Source organism: Callospermophilus lateralis, chromosome 20 (genome assembly GCF_048772815.1).
Source record: "Callospermophilus lateralis isolate mCalLat2 chromosome 20, mCalLat2.hap1, whole genome shotgun sequence".
NCBI lineage: Eukaryota > Metazoa > Chordata > Mammalia > Rodentia > Sciuridae > Callospermophilus > Callospermophilus lateralis.
In genome coordinates, this window is record NC_135324.1 from 11,765,324 (window position 1) to 11,788,366 (window position 23,043).

The window sequence follows — 23,043 nt, forward strand, 5'->3', positions numbered from 1 at the left end:
AATCCCTAATAGGGGATTAATGTACTGATTAGGTTAAGGCTCTCAAAACCCAATCATTTCCTCTAAACTTTTCTTTTTTTTTTTTTTTTTTTGCATTGACTCAAACATGAGCTTTTGGGGTGGGGGGACACCTAATATCTAAGCCATAACAGTACAGAAACATTAAAAAAATACAGGTTAATCTTCTCTAATCTAAAAATCTGACCAAAACGGTTTGAGCACTGTCTCAGTGCTGAAAAGTGCCATGAGCACTGACATAATGCTCAACAATTTTTGGATTTGGGTACATTTTGGATTCCAGATCAGGGATGTTTAACCAGTAAGAATTGTCCAAAAATCTAAAAAACAAACAAACAAACAAACAAAAACCCAAACTTTGCAACCTGCAACTTTTCTATGTATTTCCCATGAGCGAGACTGAACCTGTATTTTCAATCCACGGATGGTTCAATCCACAAATACAGAAGAATGAGTGGATGCAGAGGCCTCACTGTATTGACCTCAGCTCTGAGTCTTAAATGAGACCCTGGGCTCAGTGCTGGGAAGTGCCCTTCCCCCACTCTCCCTGTCTCAGTGCTAAATGTGCTTCGGAGATATGCGCGTCCACACTCCTGATCTAGCTGCAGCTCGTGGATCATTCTGTGGTTAAAAATCTGCAAGTCGCAGTCACATGGTCTGAGTGTCTGTCCCAGTTCTGTTTCTCACCAGCTGTATGACTCCAGGCATATCACTCTGCCCTGGGAGGCAGATCACCCACTATTCACTGATGTCGGGACAATACAGGTACCGTCTCCTGGAGGAAGTGATGGATCTCCTGGAGGAGTCGGTGTCCCTGACCCAGGAGAAGCTCCTGGCACAGGACTAAATACACAGTACATGCTTCTCGTTTTCTCTCATAAGTCCTTGCTTAAAAACAACAACAAAAACCCCCAAACCACACAGTCCTGGCAGCAGTGACATGGCTGTCCTTTTCCTCATGCCACAAGGTCTTCTGTGGACATTGGAGAGACATGCTAATACGCAGGCGGATACATTGAAATGCCGCCTTATTAATTCAGGACACCCCCCTTATTAGGGATTCTTGATCACTCTGTCAGTGTCCGGGCTGAAATTCATTTTGTCAGTCTAACCTTATGAGGGAAAGTGAAAGGCCAAGGTGGATGGGGCATAGCTTCAAAAAGCAGATCCGAGAAATGATTAAAATGAGACCAACCTTAATGGTTTAAGAAGGAAAAAACCCAATTTATGTCCAGAGATACTTTCATGAGGTACACAACACGGGCTTTGCTTCCTATATAACTGACAAGGTGGGGTACATTGCAAGGGCAATTACATTTCCCTTTTAAAATAATCTCCATCATTCTGATGTCTTTTGACAGCTCCGAGACTCCTTTTTGGTGTGTGTTGGGGGGGCATAGGATTGGCTAAACAGAAATCTACCCGCAAACTCCACCAATCCGTTTGGTTGATCTGGGTGTTTCCAGGATGTCAGATACCACCCTTGCAACTGCTCAGTTACGTGGGTTTCATATTCTTCTGTTTAGGTTTTGGAGTTTGTCATTAGTTTTATGTAAGTTGTCCCTTTCTCCTAAGGGACAAATGAGTTTTGAATTTCCTCCAATTAAAAAAAAAAAACTTTAAACATTTTAATTTTACAAGTGTGTAACAGGGATGGGCATGGGGCAGTTGAAGAGCAGAATCAAAATTTAGCCTGGTGGAAACACAGTTTTGAAGCCCAAAACTATTACAGATCCCAGCATGGAGTGTTTCCTAAAGGAGAGAAAAAATTCAAGACAAGAAGGAAGCCTTCAGTGTCCCTCCCTGCAACTGTGCGTTTGCTCTTTCCCAAGGTGCCTAGTGACCTTCAGCATTTGCCCTTCAATAGAAGCTCCTCCTTCCTCCTGGGTGGAGGGAGAGAAAACTGAGAGCTTGGGGATCCCACGATGGACCCCTTCTTACAGAGCTGCCTGGTGTCAGCAAATACTTCTATGGGTCTTAGTTTTCCTGTCTGTAAGTTGGAAAGGAATAATCCACAACTTACCAAACTTTTTCAGGATTAAATCAAACCCCCATTTTCCTCTGAGATATCAGCGGCTCAATGCTATGCACTTTCTATTAGCACCATCAAGTCTCCGAGGTGTTCTACAATGTAAGAAACCCTTTAGTTCCGCTAACCAGCAAGGATAAAAATCATTAGTTCCCTCACCAGCTCCTTATTTTCACCATGTACCTTAAATTCCCAGTTTAACAGATTGAGAGGAGCTGATTATTGGTGGGGGAGAGGCAACGGAGAAATCATTTCTACCCCAGATTAGATCAAGGCCTGCAGAGGTTCATTTGAGAGTAACAAATCAAATGGTGATTCTAAATCTGAGCTTTAAAGAAACATTTTCTCCCAGATGATTCCTTTTGAATTAAAAGAAGAATTTTTTTTTTTTTTTTAAAAGGAAAGAATAAAGTCTATTTGCAAGCAGGGTAACAGTGAAAGAAGTAAGGTGAAGAAAGTAAGGTGAATTTTCAATTGTACTTAGAATTCATCAGAAGGGGTTAAATTCTCCTTTTCAGTGAACAGAAAGGCAGAAAGTGGTTTTGCCCAGAAAAGTGTGAGAAGTACAAAATGCTTCCCCCCCACCCCATGATGAAAACAGGAATGAAGAAAAGAAAATGCTTTGAAAAATGAAAAGAGATAGAGAGCAAACATCAAGCAAAGGGGGTAACCGTGGTGTTGTTAGCAAATGAATGAATGAATGAATACATATGCAAAATGACAGAAAATATGATTTTGGTATTGTTTGCAAAAGAATTAAAGACAATTCTTTTTTGCCAGTCACAGAGCTCTAAGTAGAAACACTGATGATCATGCATTTTTTAAAATTCATGGCATTAATTTGATTTGTCATTAATTAGATGAGCAAATTAGGGAATGCCTGTTTTAGGGAAATGTTCCGAAAATAACCTTGTAAAATCAGGTTAGAGACACACTGTATGCCCTCAGAGCAACGGGGAGTAAGAGGGAAAATGTGAAATTAGAATGTGATCTGTAATAGCCACTTCACTGGTAAAGGTGATGGCACCTCCATTATCAATCAGGACCTAGTCTGATGTCTAATTTCACTGCCTGTCTAACTGATCAAATTAAATTAAATACAAATGAGGAAATACTCGGCTAGGGGGAAAAAGAGATATGCCATCTTGCTTTCTATTGAGTGAAATCTGAGCCATTATCAAGGGCAGGGGGCAAAAAAAAATTCAATACTTTTTCAAAGTAAAAAAATAAAAATAAAATAAACAACAAGAACAAAAATTTTCCCAACTGACCTGGCAAAGAATATCGTTGGCAAAAACATTTGGAATTCCTTGAGCTTGCTATGTACTCAGAATGGAGCATGGCTGAACTGTTTTACTTCAGTTATTTCGCCAAAGTTTCCATGCCCATTCTGTGCCAGGTTCCAATCCTTGCTTTGTGGGTAAATGGTGCCTCCTCCCGACAGCTGCAAGCTGCTGTGGGTCTCATTTTCAGTGCTGCTTGCTTTCACCGCTTTCGGATGTAGCAGAGATGTTGATAGATGGTTTACTACTCTGCAGATGTTTGAAAACAAGACTCACCCAACAGGAAATGCTTCCTGGTTGCATCTAAAGCATCTCCACTTCTGTTTCCCACATGTACTTGGCAGTACCAGCAAGGCAGACAGTTCCCTGGTCCTCTGCACTAGCCTTTGTGCTGAAAGTCATCCTGAGTCAACAGGAATTGAAGGTGTGCTGCATTTTTAAAGCAGGGGCAGCACAGGTTGTTCAGAACTGAGGAGCCCTGCACGGGAGTCTACCAGGCTGCTGGGCCTGAAGCAATCAGTGGGGTACAGAGTTCTCAAAGGGCAGGAGGACCTGACCTGGATCAGTGGCAAACCCTCCTTGGGCCTCAGTTTTTCTTATCAACAGACGAAGACTGTGGGAAAGGATGCTTCTAGCTCAGGTACTCACTGTTTTCCTGTTGCAGCTTGCTTGTTTCAGCATCTGAAGTTCCCTCCCTCTTTTAGAAATGTAAAGAAATGACTCCCTCTTACCCCCAACCCCAGTGCTAGGATTGAACCCATGGCCTGGTGCATGCTAGGCAAATGCATGACCACTGAGCTACACCCCCAGCTTCCTAATATTTATATGTATTTTTTAAATAATTCACAAAACAGAGAACTTGACGAAGACCCAAGGCTCTCAGCCCGCCTCATCTGGACTTTCTTTCTGCCCCCTTGTCCTTTCTCTGGCCCCTCTGGCACCTGCTTCATCTTGGTCCCTTTTGACAGTCTCATCACTCCTGATGTGACAGTGTGTCCGTGTCAGAGCTGCCATCTGGGATAGCCTTTCTTTATGTCTGTGCCTCGTCCATTTCAATTTTCAAATGGCTCTTTTGTCCTCTACCTATACTTTCACATTCCCTCCCCGTCTCCTCCCTTCCTGGCCTTCCTCCTAAACCTAGCTCCTGTTCTCAGCTTCACACTGGCGTTTCCCGGGTGATCTTGACACACTCAACTCTGCCCAACTATATATTGTGTATTATGATTCGGATGAAAAATGTCCACCGTACAGAAGTTGCTCTGTTTTCTCTCCATCATTTACTTGTCTCAGCAGATATTGCCACACTGATTCACAGATTCATGTGAGTCTAAGCATATAGATGGCTGTTAAGAGGGATACAGAAATACACTAGAAAGAGTCCGTGGCTCCATGCTTCACACATGGATGGACAATGTGGATACTGTAAAAAATAAATCAGGTCTTAACCCTTACAGAAAAGGAATGACAAATCCAAAGTATCCGTGTGTGTGTGCGTGTGTGTGTGTGTGTGTGTGTGTGTGTGTGTGTGTGTGAGAGAGAGAGAGAGAGAGAGAGAGAGAGAGAGAGAGAGAGACATTGTTTAGGTATGCATGGGATATAGTAATACAGCTTCTTTCTTTAATATGAACACCCTCCCATTTGATTCTGGTCAGTAATATTTAAAATATAGAAACACTTCTCCTTAGAATATCTGAATTAAAATAGTTATTTCTTCCTGTACAAAAAGAATTCAAAACATTTTAGGGCCTAGCTTTTTAAGAGACATCGTGTGACAGCTGATTTATTTCATTCGTTGTTTCAGGGATGTGAAAAATATATCATTACCACTGTGGCTGGTAAGAACTATAAACGATACGTTATTGCAAGTGTTCTAAAAAAATCAGAACAAAACTAATTTATTATAGTTCTGTCTTCATTTGTACACCACAGGTTGGTGAGTTCAACACAACAAAATTATCTCTTCTTTTAAAAGTGTCTACTAAAGATAAAAAGAATAAGGTAACAATTAACATGTAGTTTGTTACATTAAAAAATCTGATATACATATTTCTATTGCCTGTTAGCTTTTTCTAAGCCTCTTTAACTATTACAAAAAAAAAAAAAGAGGAAAAATGAAAGAGAAGTGGTCGTTGAAAGGCAAACATTCAATTCAGTTGATACAACATTACAGTACAGTCAACTAAAGTCATTCAAGGAAGGTAGCCAGTCTAGTCAGCTTCTTGGGTTAAAGTCTGTAAACCAGATTGCTACAAAAGGTTCGATGCTGCTTCAAAACTGTATATTAATTACCTTTTTTTTGGAGGATGCGGAACTTCCTACTGATGGCTTCAGAAGAAGGGGTCATGCTATTGGTCAAAGCACAGGGGAACCCCGACCTGTCATTAATCATTTTATTGAGCACTATAGTTAGGATAGCATTATTGAGTTTAGCACAACAACTAAAATAAAATAATAATAATAATAATAATAATATAATAATAATAATCATAATAATGATAAGAATAAAAACCAAACACAAACTGGAAGCCTAGAGTTGCTGCCAGCCGTGTGGAACCCTTGCGATACGCTATACTAAAAAAATTTGAAATATCCACCTGTCCTCTCCACTCTGCCACAAACTAGCAAAGTCAAAAATACAAAAGTCTTCAACTGGTTACTTTTGCAGAATAAAGCAAAAACGTCTTTGTGCTCCTTACTACCAGAAGCAAAATATCCACTGAGTTACCACATGTAGTAGCTTCTGGATGTGTCGACCTGGGTTGGCTTGGCCTCTGCCGAACCATCCTTGTCTTTCTCGCTGTCACCTTCCCAGAGGTTAATGAGTGGTGGGTACAGCTCGTTCAGGGGGATGGAAGAGGTTTTTTGCATATACTTTTTTAGGGAATGGTGGTAGTTTTTCCTCTTAAATCTCTTGGCAATGTACACAGCCATGGATGCGAGGCTAATGACGGCGAACATGGACCCCATGACCGCGGCGAGGGCTGTGCTGGTTTCTTGGTCAGAGATGTCCAGGGCAAAGGCAGCAGTTTTGGTTGTGACGTTGACGCATGACTTTTGAGTCTGCTGGTGAATGTTGGACACGGTGAGGCATACTTCGTAATCGGTGGAAGGCTGCAGATGGGTCAGGTTGTATTCATGAACGTCTACTGGGACCCTGGCCGTGTATGTGATGTGGGGGTTGTCGATCTTCATGGTGGCCGATGACCATTTTAAATTTGATGTCATGACATTGGAGTTGACCTTCCAAGACACTAAGATGGAATGAGATTCCGTCTGCTTGACATAGATTTTCAGCACCTGGGTACCATCCAGAAGGGTTCCGTTGACCTTGATGGTGGCCACCCGAGTGTCTGCCCCTTGGACATTCTGGGCAACACACGTGTATCTTCCTGAGTCTTCGATCTGTATATTAGCTATTTCCAAGGTACCTTCACTGCTTAGCTTGTATTTTTCCGAAAGGGTATCCACCGTTATTTTATTTCCAATGGGAGTGACCCAGTAAATTTCAGGTTCTGGCTCAGCCATGGCCCGGCAGTCTAGAAAAACTGTAGTGCCAATCTCCATGTTTAAATGATTTGGGAATGTGTCGTGAGAGATCATTGGCAGGCACTGTTCACTTGAATCCTGGATTAAAACTTCCTTCACCTGCTGCCCTCTGTATTCGGGGGGCATGGCACAGAACATGGATAAAGGCTCCATGAAGCGGATGTTGGTTTTGTTGGAGTTAATCCAGTGGATGACACAGTCACACCTCAAGGGATTGCTGTGGATACTGATCTCCCGCAGATTGGGAAGGGACTCTACCGTCTTTTGGTAAACGGCATTCAAAGCATTGTTGTTCAGCATCAAGCTTTCCAGGGCGGGAACGCTCCGGAAAGCCAAGCGGTGGATGTAAGACAATTTGGGGTTATTGGTGGCTTCTAGCTTTGTGAGTTCTGGTAGGTTATCCAGGGCATAGCGGTCCACGGAAACAAGTTCCCCCATATTGTTTATCCCTAGTTCTTTTAACCGGAGCATGTTTTTGAAGTCCCCTTCTTGGATTTTGTGGATGGGATTTTTGTTGAGGTCTAAGAATTTCAAATTGGGGACTTTTTGCAGGGCGAGTTGAGGGACTTTGACCAGTTTGTTATCATAAAAAGACAGGCTCTCAAGGCTATCCAGGCCCACCAAGGCATTTCCAGGGATATCCGTGAGATACATGCCTGCCAAAACTAAGCTTCTCAAGTTTGAGAGGGGTTTAAAGTTCATATCCAAAATTCCAATCACAGGGTTCTCCCCAATCATCAGAATTTCCAGGTTAGGTGTCGAATCAAACCAGCGACTATCAATGACCTTCAACTTGTTGGAATTCAGGTGGAGCCTTAGAAGATTTTTTAAGCCTGCAAAGGCGTTAGCAGAGATAGTGCTGATCTGGTTGTGGTTGATGTAGAGTTCCTGGAGGTTGCTGAGGTCTTGCAGACAGTAATCAGTCATCTCTGTGATCTGATTTTCCTCCAAATGCAGAGTAGTGAGCTGAGTCAAGTTCGCCAGCCCTACCTCCTTAATATTGGTAAAGTTATTTTGGGAGAAATCTAGCTCAGTCAAGTTGAACAGCTGTTGAAGCTCATCTACCGTCTTCGCGATGTTATTGCTCTGTAAGAGAAGCACTTGCGTGTCACTAGAAAGGTTGCTAGGAATCCTCGTGAGGCGGAGATCATTACAGTCGACGGTGGTGGCTTCTCTGTAGGTGGACTGCGGGGTAAACCAGGGACGAATTTCACAGACGCAGAGTTGTGGACACTCACTATTCTGTATGGAAGACTCCGTGAAGGAGGTCACTAGCAAGCCCAGCACCAGTTGGCAAGCGGCTGCTACCAGGCTCACCCCAGCCATGCTGGCTTGCAGAACAAGCTCAAGTCTCAGCCCTGGGGAGTGAGTTTTAACAAAATGGGAACTCTATCTGTCAACACGGAGCAGAAAATGTAAACATTCGAGCAGTCTCGGTTGAGATGTACAGAATGCCAGAGTCCAAAGGGATGATGTTCTGGACTTTTCAAAAGGCAGAAAGCAACTTGGAGTCTTTCAGCTGTGTCTCTCGATTCCAGGCATGCGCACAGCTTCTCATCCGAGTGACCTCAGCCAAGAGTCTGGAACTGTGTCTGAAAAGTAGATTAGGAAAGGTGTTATGCTTGTTCCACTACTTTCTGCATTAGAGCCTTCCTTTTATTTACTAAAAAGGCATAGTCACTTACAATTATAATAAGAAGAAATGTTTAAATGCATTCAAATAGGCAAATAAGCTTTAAAACATCAGGATACTCACTATATCCCTCTTACTATACTAAAAGCAGTTAATGTTCCTTCACTTTTACAATCGGGAGTGCATGCACTACTGGACCAAATTGTTAAACACACACACACACACACACACACACACACTGATTCAGAATACCTAGAAAAGCTTGTAGATGTCATTTCTTTTAAAATAAAAGATGACTTTAGAAATTGTATATATTTAGGGCTCTAAAAAGCAAAAAAGGTCATCCCTACTAAAAGCAAAATACAAATGGCAGTTTATTAGAGACTCGGTGCATTAATAATTTTTAATTATTTACAGCTTACTTAATACCTCATTTGTTTCCAGAAATTTTCGTTTTTAAGTGGTACATTCTGTGGAAAGGCACCAGCCAAAGCTTTTCTAGATCAATTTATTTATTTATTTATTTTTAAAGAGAGAGAGAGAGAATTTTTTAATATTTATTTTTTAGCTTTTGGCAGACACAACATCTTTGTTTATATGTGGTGCTGAGGATCGAACCCGGGCCACACGCATGCCAGGCGAGCGCGCTACCGCTTGAGCCACATCCCCAGCCCAGAGATCAATTTATTTTTATGCAAAAAGTTAACTTAACACAACTATGAAAGGAAGATACTAGGTTTTTTTTTTTTTTTAACATTCTAATAGTCACATCTGATAGTGACTGAGTAAATAAAAAGAACTCTATGATCCCATACCACTAGTCTTCATTAAAAACACAAATATTGAGCCAAGGGTGGTGGTGCATGCTTGAAATCCCAGTGGCTCAGAAAGCTTGAGGCCAGCTTCTGCAATTTATCAAGATACTATCTGAAAATCAGAACATAATAAAAAAGGGGGGGCTGGAGATGTAGTTCAGTGGTAGAGCAGACGTGGGTTCAATCCCCAGACCACCCTATGCAAAAACAAACAAAAAACAAAAAATCTTCCACAAATATTCCATTTATACATAAAAATACTATCTCAGATGCACAGTTTCATTAATCTCATGAAAATGTCACTGGCCATATGATATCTGTGGACCATGAATACATTCCTCAATCTCTTGAAGTCTCAGTTTCTTCAATTTATACAATAGGGTTGATCATAAAAGTACCTCTCTCATAGGATCACTGAGAGAATTAAAGAATCTATGTCAAGCTTTTAGCACAGTGACTGGCACATAGTAACTGCTCATTGAAGTTAACTACATTCATTATTTATTACCATATTATTGTATCTTATCCATTTTGGTTTTAGGTAAGTAGCAATTGTTAGAGGAGAAGTAACAGAAGAAAAGCCAAGGACACATGATCTATTGACCATCATCTATAGGTTTTAATAAGATCTTCTGAGATCAGATATATATGCTAACTGGCTTATAAAGATATCATTACTGGTTGATGGTTCCAGTTTTCTGGATTCCTTTCAGGTATAAAAGGCTATTATGGATTTCGTGTTAGTCTTGCTTTCCTAAGATTTGGCCCATTACTTGCTAATTATTAAAAGAGGGTTATATATGTTTCCTTATACTTCTCTTCTCATAATCAACCTCAGCTTTGAGTACTGAGGGAATTTCAGTGACTAGTGGTTTTTAGAAATTCAATAAGACAGTGCATATAAGGTGCTTCAAGCCTGGTGTTCAACACATAGTGGACTCTCACTTCACGTTAGCACTTCATGTTATATTGGTTTACTTTTAAAATCATAGTTATTCTTGTGATTGTCCAAAAAGTGTAATGATACAAAGAGTTAGTACTGAAAGATATATCCTACAAACTTTTTGTTGCTTTATGGAATATAGAAACCATGTTCCTGGTCTCACAAGATAAAATCACTCAATCCGGGTTCTGGCAAGTGTGAGGAAAGATGAACGTTTAGCAGGATGCTGGAAGCCTGCTGATCTCTGGGAAAGAAATGCATTTGGCATCCCTGTCCCCCCCACCATCTCACCCCAAATACTTTGCCATTTATTGTGCATTTGCAAAACTTCTCAATATACAACTACCCAATTCTGACTTGTATGGGAAAATGCTACAAAATGAAAATATACCTCAGAGAATAACATTTTCCAAATATCATTAACTCCAAAAATTTATTCCACTCTTGTTTCCATAATACAAAAGAAGGTGCTTAAGACACATAGACCAGTGGAACAGAAAACCTAGAAATAAACCCTTCCGTATATTGATCGTTGTTAAGATTATGTTTGACAAGGCTGCCAAGACGACAGAATGGGGAAAGGACAGTCTTTTCAATCAACTCTGTTGGGAAAACTGTACATTCACATGCAGAAGGATGAAAGGGACCTGTAACTTACATATAAAAACTAACTCAAGATGCATTAAAGACCTAAAAATCCTGAAAGAAAACATAAGAGAAGAACACCACGACATTGGATTTGGCAAAGATATTTTGGACATGAGATCAAAAACAGGAACAACAAAAAAAGCCAACAAATGGGCTAATTTCAAACTTAGGACTATGTCTGCATAACAAAGTGAGACATAGTCCTAAGTGAAAGATGTTTTCAAATCATGTATCTGGCAAGGAGATGATAGTCAAGATATATTGGGATGTCTTATAATTCAATAGCAACAAAATAACGTAAATAAAAATGGGTGAAGGACTTTAAAATAATTCGCAAAGAAGATACACAAATGATCAATAAGCATATAAAAAATGTTCAACGTTGCCAGTTATAAGAGAAATGCATGGCCTAAGAATGGTAGCACATGCCTATAATCCCAGCAACTCACTGAGGCAGGAGGACTATAAATTGAAGGTCAGCCTGGGCAGCCTGTCTCAAAATTTATATTAAAAAAAAATTAAATGGTTGAGTTTATATCTCAGTGGTAAAGTGCCCCTGAGTTCAATCCCATATCAAAGGAGAGAGAGAAATGCACATTAAAAAAAAAAAAAAAAAACCTCAGTGAGTTATCATCTTATATCAGAATGGCCACCATCATAAGAATAAAAAATTTAATAAATGTTGGCAAGGATAGAGAAATTGGAACCCGTGTGCAGTGTTCTGCACGTGAAATGGTGAAACTATTCTGGTAAAAAATATGGAGGTTTCTCAAAAAAAATCACCATATGATCCAGCAATCCCACTTTTGGTTATATATCCAAAGTAATTCAAGGCAAGACTCCAAAGTGAGATTCACCACCCGCCATGTTCATTGCAATGTTATTCACAAGAACCATGAGGGGGAAAGCCACCCAGACTTCCATCCCTAGATGAATGGATAAAGAAAATGTGGTATATAGAGTTGGCCCTCAGTATCCATGGGGATACCCAAATCTGCAGATCCCACTAACTGTGGGTGAAGACACTCAGGCAAAAAAAAAAAAAAAAATCATGTCTATAGGACACATGTATAGATGTTGTTTTCTTGTAATTAACATTACAGTATAACAACTATTTACAGAAATTTTATATTGCATTAGGAAGTACGAGTAATCTAAAGATGACTTACAAGTATACAGGAAGATGTGCATAGATTATATGCAAACATTGCGCCATTTTATATTTGTGGATTTTAGTATCTGAGAGGGTGTCTGTAAGAAACAATTTCATCAAGATACTGACGGACAAATACATATATTAAGTATACATAGTATATATTATATTTATTATATTATGCACACACACATTTTTAAGAAAGAAGGAAATCTTGTTGTGTGCTAGCTATGATATGGATGAATCTTGAGGACATTATGAAATAAGCTGGTCACAGCAGGACATATACTGTACAATTCCATTCTCACAAAGGATCTAAAGTTGTCAAAATCATACAAAGTAAATAAGAATTGAGGTTGCCAAGAGTTGAGGGGAGAGGGAATTACTGTCTAATGGGTATAGAGTTTTCAGTTTTGAAAGGTGAAAAAGTTCTAGACATCTGCTGCACAGAATACACTTAACATAATTGAATTACAAACTTAAAAATCAGAGATGGTGAAATTAATATCATGCATTTTTTTTAACTGCAGTAAAAAGGTAAATCCATTATGATTCAGGCCAACGTTTATCACCCATACAAATTAACTATACTAAATACTGCAACAAATAAAAAATGGCTGGCATTGATTTTTTTTTAAAAAAGTAAAATGGCTTTTTTCGAGGGCTGACTGGCTAAATCTGTCCAAAGTGAAAATAAAATGTCCTGCTAATTAGCAGAATGATGTTCCACAAACAAGTCTGGCAGTTTAAAGAAACAATCCCTTCAATAACAAACCATGGTTTTAAAGGCCCAGAATTGGCAAGGGACACATTTCAAAAGAGGCCCACAATTATACAATTACATTAGATGCTTCTCTTTTTTCCCAGCCAGATATGTTTGGGACACTCGGCTCTGAATATAAAATTTCCAAAGGAGAGGGAATGCGTGCTCACCACCATTAATGAACTTGGCTCTCACTCTGGCTTTCCCCACAGACTCCTTTCAGATGGGGTGTTAGTTTAACAAAATGACGACACTTGATAGGACTTCAGGCTGGGGTCTGTGTGCATGAAGTTCTTATGGAGTTGGGCAAAAAGAAATATGCACTTATAATGACATGATGATTTTGTGGATTCTTGTTACCATTAAAAAAAAAAAAATCAGGCAGCTCTGGGATTGCAGAATAAACTCTCCCAGAGGAAACAGTTTGGTGATCTGAATCCAAACTCTGATTTATTGGATGGGTTATCTTGTGCAAACTACTTAAATTCTTTGCATCTCATTTTCCATAGCTAAAAATAAGGCCAATTATACCTTCTTAATCCATGAAAATTATGATAATAAAAGCAACCTATGTGAAAGTAATCAGCCTAGGGCCTGGGAAAGAGACCGGCCCATAGTGGACCCTCAATTGTTTTTTAAAATCTCTGGAAGTTCATCAGGGTGGTGGTTACATGGCATTCTCATCCTGCTGCTGGAAGGTAATGAATGAGCAAATTTCCTTAAGGCTCCTGGGCACAGCAGGTGTTTGGGAGAGTCATTATTATTACTTATCTTTTCCATTATATTTTCAACTAGTATTATTAGGATTAATAGGGTTAGAAATCCAGAGACGAAATACTGCATCAGAGTCCAACTAAGAACCTAAGTGAGCAGGCAAGTTATATGGGCACAGATCTTGGGCTGAGGGTGTAGCTCATTGCCTGCCTTGTATGTGTGAGGCCCTGGGTTCAATCCCCAATACTGGGGAGGGAAAATAAAACAGAACAGTAAAACAGAACAAAACCCCACAAAACTCCAACCTCAAAGACAGTGTCGTCACAACCATGAAGAACCTAATTTTTTATCTAATGAAGAAAAATGCCATCTTAAGTCATTTACTTTCATACACATGCACAAATGTATTGCAGATAGAAAATGTTCTGAAAAATCATTCTTTGAGCTCTCTCAGTCTCCAAATAGACCTAGGACTAATGCAGCATTCAAATTGGGTTGTTTTCTTTTTTTTTTGGGGGGGGGGATGATTTCAATGATGGAGAAGTGGGATTTTGTTCAACCCAGTTTTACTCCTGGCCTTATAAGGATTTAAAAAAAAAAATGCACAACCTCAGCCCACATCTCCCTGTAGCCAATCCCCTCAAGGGCGACACAGAACCGGACAGGACTCTGTGGACTGACCTTGTGCTTCAGGGCCACCCTGACTTCTGCAGATACAAGTGCTGATTGTTAGTGCTTGCAGGGACCTTAAGCCTTTTGAAGCAGGAGGACAGCTTAGAGTTAAGAGTAGCTTCTGGAGAGATAGAACTAGTTTCAAATTCTGCTCTGTGACCTTGGACAAGTAATTGAAACTTTCTGAGTCTCAATTTCCTTTTTTTTTTTTTTTTTTTTTTGATAATGGAGATCATAAAACCTACTTTGCAAGAGTGGTGAGAGAATTAGAATGAGATATTAAATGTGAAGCTTTTGGCAGAGGGCCTGGCACACAGCAAGTGCCCAAAAGATGTTAGCTGTTATTATTTACAGGTTTGATGTCTCATATTGAATCTGGGTCTCTTTTATGGGTATTGAGAATAAAAGGAAGTACTGGGTAGTTGAAATCAGTGGAGATTGCCTTTCGTGGCATAATCGGCTACAAGCTCTGAACCTAAATGTTGTCGATGGCTGTTGCAGGTGGAGCCAGAGATTCTTTAGGAAGGGCAGGTTTTATTTCCTGTGGGAGGTCAAGAAGGCCTTGCAAATGCATCCCAAGCACTGAATCTGCATACGCTATTCTTAAAGGCATTAGTTTCTCTGACTTTCATCCGGCCTTTGACCCTGACTCTTGATTTCTTTGTCTAACCATTTTCCAAAATTATATTCCTGGCTCACAAATCATCCAAAGCAAACACCCTGTTGGGTGTGTTCATGAGGGCAGATGGAAGTTTGTATGGGAAAGCAGTCTCCATAATGCATTAAGGAAACAATCAAGTGCATCCCTTTGCAAGGGCACACCGGGAGCTGTTCCTGACAGCCCACCCAGTTCATCAGTAAGCTTCAGACCCGTGCACCCGAGGCCAAGCAGCAGCAGGATGTCCACCAGAGAAGGGAGTCTTAATTTTGGCTTCACCACAAACCTTCTGGGTGACCTTGGACAAGTCCTGCAACTTGATGTCCTCTTTTACTTATTTCAAAGTAAGTGGGTTGAGAGGGAAAGGAGTCCTGGCTTCTCAGGCCAAAAGGAAGCTCAAGAGTCATCTTCTCTACACATTGCCCAGGTGTCATGGCAAACGACACTTTCAGCCATTTTCAGAGAAGGAGTTCTTCCTTCCTACCCCCTCCGGCTCCCCTTCTTCCATCTTTGTGATTAGGATATCATGGAGGGATGGAAGGATCTCAAACTCAGTGCCTTCAAGCCAGGTAAGTCAAGGCAGTTGAGGCTAATACAGCAGGAGGCAGAGGTCACTGTAAAAGCTGGAGACCGCATGTGCTCCAGAAGGCAGCCAGGAATGTTGAGCTGTGCAGGGCAAATAAAACCCCGACTGCCTTCTGAAGTCTTGAGAGCCCGTGGCCACAGTTTGCAGCCTCTGAGTTATATAATTATACCTCTGGATTATATAATACGATCGCCTGTAATGCTGAGCTAAAGGGAAAATTTGATAACTAGGTGCTTAGATGTGAATTTTAAATGTTATTGGCAAATACTCCATAGGTGTAAACCTATAATTACGAACTCAGTTCATTAAGGTGTGGATCTTTGCTCTGAAGAAAAGTTCATTAGTGCTTTTCTTGAAAAAAAAAAAAAAGCATCACATTTACAAAATTCATTTTACTCTCCTTGCTTTTGGAAGACCTATTTTTAAAAGCAGACAGAACCTTAGAGGATCCCTAGGTGATCCAAACTGACCCAGTTAACTGGCAGAGAAACAAAATAAATCCCAAGTGCTTTCGTCCCCAGTTCATCTTTTCCTAATCCCACTTTAAATTTTTGTAGTGGCTTTTTTTCTTTTTTCTGGGTCCCAAAGAAAAATTGGATTGTCTTTTCCCTTGTTTCACTATCTTCAAGCTGTATTGATTATTATCATTATTATTTAATAGAGACTCCCCAATTCTCTGGTGTGCTGGGGTAGGATAAAAGTCCCAGTGTGCGAAGAGGATGGACAACAAGTGATCTTTTGATTCCTGCTCGCTTGCTTTCCTTCCTCTTTCAGGCCAGGGCAAATCCATCACGCCGCAGGTGCAGTCTCGGCCAACATCTCCGGGAAAAGCCCAAAGGCGCAGCTGGTCTCCAAGCTGAGCATAAAAAACGGGGGTCACCATTCATTTAGCTCCCAAGAGGAACTGGGCATGGCCAGCACATTAGCCCTTTCAGAGGGGTTTGGCCAGGCATGGTAAACAGGGCAGGGCTGCACTGGGTAGACTGAGGAATTACCAAAGAAAATTAAAGCTGGCATGAATCCAAATCCAAGTAGTTGGCTTGGTGTGGTTGGGGAGAGTGCCTTTTGGAAGAACCCCCCACTCCCGGGGAATAGGGCCAACCTCCGACTCTGATGCGGCTTCTACTGATCCCAGGCAAGCAGGCTTGCCTTCCTGTGAAATGTGCTAAAGCCCACAGGTGGAGAAGGTGGAGAGACGACCGGACACATGGAAAACAACCTCTCATTTAACAGAGGACACCTCGGAGAGCTGAGGTCAGACATTTGGAGGCCCACCTGGACTCCATTCCCAGCCTCAACCACGTTTTATCCCTTACAGAACCCCATGCTGCTTCACTTACCCCAGGGTCACCTTAAATCTGTATTCTTTATCATTTAGGCAGCGTTGAAAGCTCTGAAGGACATTGGATTCCCTTAATCAACCATTTATTATGGCCTAGGGAAACATTCAGGATAGGGATAGGACAGGAGCTTGCTTTCTGTAATAACCTCCATCCTGACCTTTGTTTTGACAAATCAGGGGTAGGGTAGGGAGCTCAATCAATCCTGCTAGTGGCCAAATTATTCCAAAAAATTAGTCAACTCAGCTAAATGATGTTCATCGATTCTTTTTTTTTTAACATGGCAGTGAATTGATCATAAGGGTTGATCTGTTCTACAGAAGCCCGGCCAAACTGCAAGTTTAATTTGCAAAATGCATAAATTAACATTTTTTTTTTAAATTCGGTGATAGATCATGTGTTGCAAACTGTATAAGGATATAGAAACTCAAGTGAAAGAAGTGTAAGGAGGATTTGAAAAACGAGTAGGCGTTGGAAGCTGGCACTCAAGATAGGAGAGGCCTCGTGAATCATCATAATAACAATAACAACACGAAGGGAGCACACTTCAATAGCTGACTTAAATAGAAGACTTTCCACGCATTAATCACGAGACGGCGGGCTTTACATGCAAAGAGTTTCAAGTATTTGCTACGGTTTGGATGAGGTTTGTCCCACCAAAGGGTTGTGTGTTAGTAGCTTAACCCAGGGGTGCTGACGTTGGAAGGTGATGTAGAACATTTAGGAGATAAGGCCAAGTGAGAGGTTCTTAGGTCCCTGGGGACACTGACCTCAGACGGGAGCACTGGCCTCCTGGACTTGTCATGAAAGCCGGAGTTTGACCCCTCGCCCTGCTTCCCACCTTGCTGTGTGGTCTCTTACTCCTGCACGCTCTGCCACCATTGTGATCCACCATGTAGAGGCTGAACCAAGGAAGCCACCTAATGTTGGACTCTCCAGCCTCCAAAATTGGGAACTAAATCAATCTCTTTTTATAAAGAAGTTTCTGTGAGAGCAACAACAACAACAACAACAACAACAACAACAAAATGGATTGTCCTAGCACGATCGTCCCTATTTTCCAGAGTGGTCAAGTCACGAAGTGAACTAGTAAATCCTAGAATATAGGACCCATGCCCTACCTCTGAATCCTGTTTGGTTCTCAGGTCGTTTGAGAAACATTGTGTGGCAGAGACTGGAATACTGGACCAAGAGTTAGGGGACCCAAATCTTTACCTCTAGTGATGCCTCTATCTCAGGGCACACAGCCTAAGATGATGATGTGGAAGAGTCTAGAAACTGAATGCTTCATTCTCAGGTTTCTATTCTTAAAGACACCCATGTACGCAGGACTCCTTGTGACTGGGAGCAAAACTCCCGCTCCTGGCTTCTTAAGAGGAATCATGATTGTGTTTGTGTGTGTTTTTTAAGGCACAAGTCTCAAGAAGCAGGCAGAGCAGGGTCCATATCCCGGAATTACCAATGGCACCTGAGAGAAACCACTCCACTTCTCTGGACCGTGGCTTCCTCCTCTGTTAGAAGGACAATGTTACACCTACCTCAGATGCATGTTGGAGAGTTAAAGGAAAGGACGGGTCCTGAGCAGCACCTGGTACCTAGGATCCCAACACACATGTATGTCCTTTGGAATCTCCTACTTAGGAAATGAGAGCCAGGTGCTGACACCCCAAGTTAAATTGTAACTCTTCTGACAAGGATATTAATGTGTTGCCTGAAAATTATCTGCAAGAGTTTTCTTCTTCCTCTTTTGTCAGTCTAACACTTCTTGGTGTTTACTTTGTTCCTCACAATATCCCCAGGAGCTAGGCACTGTGATTGTCTCCTTTAACATGAAAAAAATGGATGCATGGAGATGTTAAGGAATCTGCTCAAGAGGCATTGCGAGAAAATCACGGAAGCAGGATTCAAACTGAGTAATCCTAACCCTGAGACCCAATATCTAAACTTCACCTCCTACAGGTCACACGATTCTCCAAAGAACCCCTGGGTTTGAGTCAGGTGAATGGAACTATCATCTTAAAGCATCAGAAATGGGGACAGGCTGCCTAGGATCATCTGTAGCTCCTGAAGGCAATACATATTCTTAACAAATCACAGTCAAGGCCTATGGATGATTCATCTGTTTACAAAATAGTTTGGTTACCTCAGAGACACCCTCTATCCCTAGAGTAGATTTCTAGAGTACTAGAAAGATTTTTTTTTTTTTTAAAGCAAAGGCAGTTTAGTTGTCTTGGAACCTTATAGGAAGGTATGGCACCAAGACAGACTGATGCACAAAGCACTTCCCCATGCATGATTTTCTTGCAAGAAGTAGTGTTCCAAGTTAAATCCTTCACCAAACCAAACCAAACAAAGAGGAATGGAAAAGGAAAAAACAAATAAAAAAAGAAGAAGAAATTTAAAAAACTACCCAAATATTTATTTATATATCCATCTCGGCTATTCTGGATGCCAAGATATAAACAGTATACTAAGGGAATTATGCAGGTAGCCCAAGAAAAGCAGGAAGGAATTGTTTTGAAACAATGGAGAATTTTTTTCAATTTTTTATTGGTGCATGATAATTATACCTAATGGTGGGATTCATCGTTATACATTCATATGTGCACATGGTATAACAATATAATTTTGTCCAATATCATTCCCCAGTATTTCCCTCCCCTCCTGTTTCCTGTACTCTACTGATCTCCCTTCAGTTTTCATGAGATCCGCCCCCACCACCTTTCTTTCCTTTCTCCTCTCTAGCTTACCCATATGAGAGAAAACATATGGCCTTTGACTTTCTGAGTTTGGTTGATTTTGCCGAACATAATGCTCTCAAGTAATAAGAGAGTATTTTCTAACCTTGTAGACACCTCCCATTTTCTACATCATAACATTCACTGCAGAGTAGTTCTGGCTGAGCAGTAGTTGCAAAAATAATAGGAATTAATACTCATTAAGCTCTTATTATGCAGCATGCACTACACTGAGCTTTACATAATTTTTTTTTCCTTAATGGTACCAGTATGTTTCTTATCTTTATGGAGATTTAGAAAATTGAAATAATGGCTGAGGTCTAGAACCAGTACAGGCGGAAGTTCTATGTGAATTCAGACATTGGAGGCCAGAGCCCAAATTGTACCCCTGTTCTTTCCCAACTCGCCCATGCAGGTAAGAGTCCTTGCCAACATTTCAAGCTGTCCTCATAAAGCTTGAGTCTCATGAAATAAGCACTGTGCTTCTGTCTTGTTCACAATGAGTCACCCCAGGGCCGGTGCCGGGCCTGACATCGACTAGTGGGCACTCAAAAAGTAAGCAAATAATGGAACCATTAAAATGTGCTTTCCAGGTCTCCAAAATAAACAAATGTTTAAGCCTGCAAATATTCACAGTCTTGCCGTGTCTCTTCTGCATTTGCAGTGATATAAACCCTGAGCTCTTAAAAGCCTTACTCTTAAAAAAAAAAAAAAAAAAAAATCCTTGCAATTTAGCATTAATCTGCTCCGCATCCACACTAATATCTGATATTGAGTCAAACCTACTCTCGGATCCATCCTTTTCTCTAGACTCTGCTGAAATCTGGAGTTAGTCTACATTGCAAGAGATCCAATAAGATGGCGCTGAATGAATCAGATGAGTTTAAAAGATCCCCATTAACTGTTCCCTGTCACGGGGCCAGGAGGACCAGACCCTGACCTTAAAGAGGTTATCTCCTTATGGGGTGACAATGAGACAAGCACCCAAGTGACTGTAAAATACGACACATGACAGAGGTGGGAGGAAAGGAAGGAGACATGAGAGCTGCCCACCTGTGCTGCTCTCCAGGACGACAGGAAGGTTCTGTCCCCACGCTCTCCGTGCATTAGATCTTCCGTGGCCCCTTCATACTTGAAATGTGACCAGGAGCTACTGTGTCAGGCCCCTCAGCCAGAGATCTCCACACACCGTTCTTCATTAACACAGGGATCTTTTGAGGAATGCAGATTCTTGTGCCTCGTGGTAGAGATTTTGATGAATTAGGTCTGGGATGGGGTCTGGGAGTATATGTATATTTTTAGAAGTTCCACAGAGGGCTGCAATGCAGACCAAACTCCAGACTTCATCCATCCTGGTGGGGCCATACCTGCCACCACTCACAAGCTCAGAGGGCCTTAGCAGGCAGGTCGGCTGGGGCCTGGTAACTGCAAAGACATAGCTGCACTTGGCTTTGTCCTAAGCCACTCAGAGGTGCCCTAACCTCTGTGCTCATATACGATAACTGAGGCCTATGGTTCAGCTTTATTTATCTTAGTAGGCACTGCAGTGAGCACAGTGACTACTCTGCAAGGGCTCAGGGAACATTCGCTGAAACAAACAAAGCATAAGATAACAGAGACTCAGTCTCATTTACTGGGCTTACTCTGCTACCCCAGAGAGGACAAAGACTGCTGGAAACTGGTGTGTGGACGTTGGGAGCACAAAACAGCAGATCAGGAAAACCAATGTACTCTTGGAAATGAACCAACTGAATTAGAAGAAAATCCATGAAGAATTCTTTTGCCCAGATTCTCAGGATGAGGCCAACAAAAAATTTTCATCAGACTAGAGCTCTTATGTTCAAGTCAAGGATCACAGCATTCCTTGCTATGGTATTTCAAAGTAATAATTGGCCAAGAGCACTCAGCATAGAAAATAACCTAAACAAACAAACAAACAAAAAATGTGTAACCCTCTGCCAGATGCCATGGTTTCTGTTTCCTAAAGGAAAGGCTGATGTTCAGAAATTAAGAGTTTTGGAGGCTGGGTGCTGTAGTGTATGCCTGTAATCCCAGGGGCTTGGAAGGCTGGGACAAGAGGATCCCGAGTTCAAAGCCAGCCTCAGCAAAAGTGAGGCGCTAAGCAACTCAGTGAGACCCTGTCTCTAAATAAAATACAAAATAGGGCTGGGGATGGGGCTCAGTGGTTGAGTGAGTGCCCCTGAGTTTAATCCCTGGTTCTCCGCCTCCCCTCCCACCAAAAAAGAGTTTTGGATGGAGAGTTTAGTGAGGGGGCCTAGCAAAATGCTGTGCACAGATTAGGCACCCAAAAATGGCAGCTTAGCCTTCTTAGGTGATGGTGCACCTATTTGTTTTTTGTGTTAGGCATTTTAGTCACCTCCCATTAAAAACATTTATCATTTCTGTATAATATCCTTGCACGGGATAATTGTAGAAGACACGAGATAAAAGTAATTCTAAAAACTAGCAAGGCACAGTATGTGTAAAATGCCTAGAGTCCCATCATCTAGAACAAAGGGCTTATTTTCAATTGGATTGTGTCTTCCCCAAACTAGATATGTTCAAGTCCCAATCTCAAGTTCCTCAGACGGTGACCTTTGTTGGAAATTGGGATGTTGCAAATGTAATGAGTTAAGAGGAAGTCAGACTGGAGGACACTGGGCCCCTACTCAGTTAGGACTGGTGCTCTTAAAAGAATGGGGAAGAGGATTTGAAGACAGGTACACACACTAGGAGGCGGCCGTGTGACAATGTAGGCAGAGACTGGAGTCAGGTGGCTGTAAGCCAGACCACACCTGAGTTTGCCAGGAAATCCCCAGAAGTTAGGAAGAGGCAAAGGATACCATCATCTAGAACTTTAAACCTCCACAACTGTCTGTGGCTTTAAGCCACCCAGTTTGTGATACTTTGTTACAGTAGCTCTCGAAGACCAAAGTAGTATATGGTTTTAATATACATATTACCTACTTTAAAAATCATGTGAATGATTTTCATGTGCATGCTTACTTTATTAAATACTTACAGCACTGACTATCCTTACCCTTCTCCACACTGCACCCCTAACACTCCTAAGTGATTATGAAAGCAAGTTTTCTGCTCCCACTACCTGCAAATCTTACGTGTAGAGATAGAGCTGTTTCTTAATTTCAAAAGCTGTGATAAATTCAATGATCTTTGCAGCTTCTTCTTTGAGGACCTAGCAAGCCAGACTAATAATTATTCATGAACTATCTCAGCTCTATGCCAAAATCATTTTTCCTCCAATGTTTTGAAACTCACACACCAGATACAGTTTGAAAAATTCTTGAACCTTTGGTTTTTTTCAAATCCCTTTTAAACTTGAGATTCTATGATAGGCAAAGGAAGGAGGACAAGGGAAAAAAAAAAAAAGATTTTTTTCTCTTGTTTAATTCACTGGTAAGATCAAGAAAGATTTTTTTTTCTTTAAAAGAAATGGGCTTTTTGCATAGCTGGAATCATAAAGTAGCAATTTAACATTATTGA

The 23,043-nt window shown here is 41.2% G+C and overlaps 2 protein-coding genes across 2 annotated transcripts in view; both read right to left on the minus strand.

The window, feature by feature from the left end:
* Window positions 1–5,315: 5,315 nt before the first annotated feature.
* Lrrn1 (leucine rich repeat neuronal 1) lies at window positions 5,316–8,202 on the minus strand. The gene has a single exon (XM_076841135.1). The coding sequence runs from the start codon at window positions 8,200–8,202 to the stop codon at window positions 6,052–6,054; it is 2,151 nt and encodes a 716-aa protein (XP_076697250.1). The 3' UTR covers window positions 5,316–6,051.
* Window positions 8,203–8,265: 63 nt separating this feature from the next.
* The window catches only part of LOC143385717 (uncharacterized), a 40,153-nt gene continuing 25,375 nt past the window's right edge, over window positions 8,266–23,043 (minus strand). Inside the window, exon 4 of the mRNA XM_076841278.1 lies at window positions 8,266–8,468. Within this exon, the coding sequence (XP_076697393.1) occupies window positions 8,445–8,468 (24 nt within the window). The 3' untranslated portion in view covers window positions 8,266–8,444. The remainder of the gene's footprint in view (window positions 8,469–23,043) is intronic.

Bases quoted from the DNA above. Each gene is read 5' to 3' on its own strand.
- Lrrn1 (XM_076841135.1), bottom strand. From the start codon at position 8,202: ATGGCTGGGGTGAGCCTGGTAGCAGCCGCTTGCCAACTGGTGCTGGGC.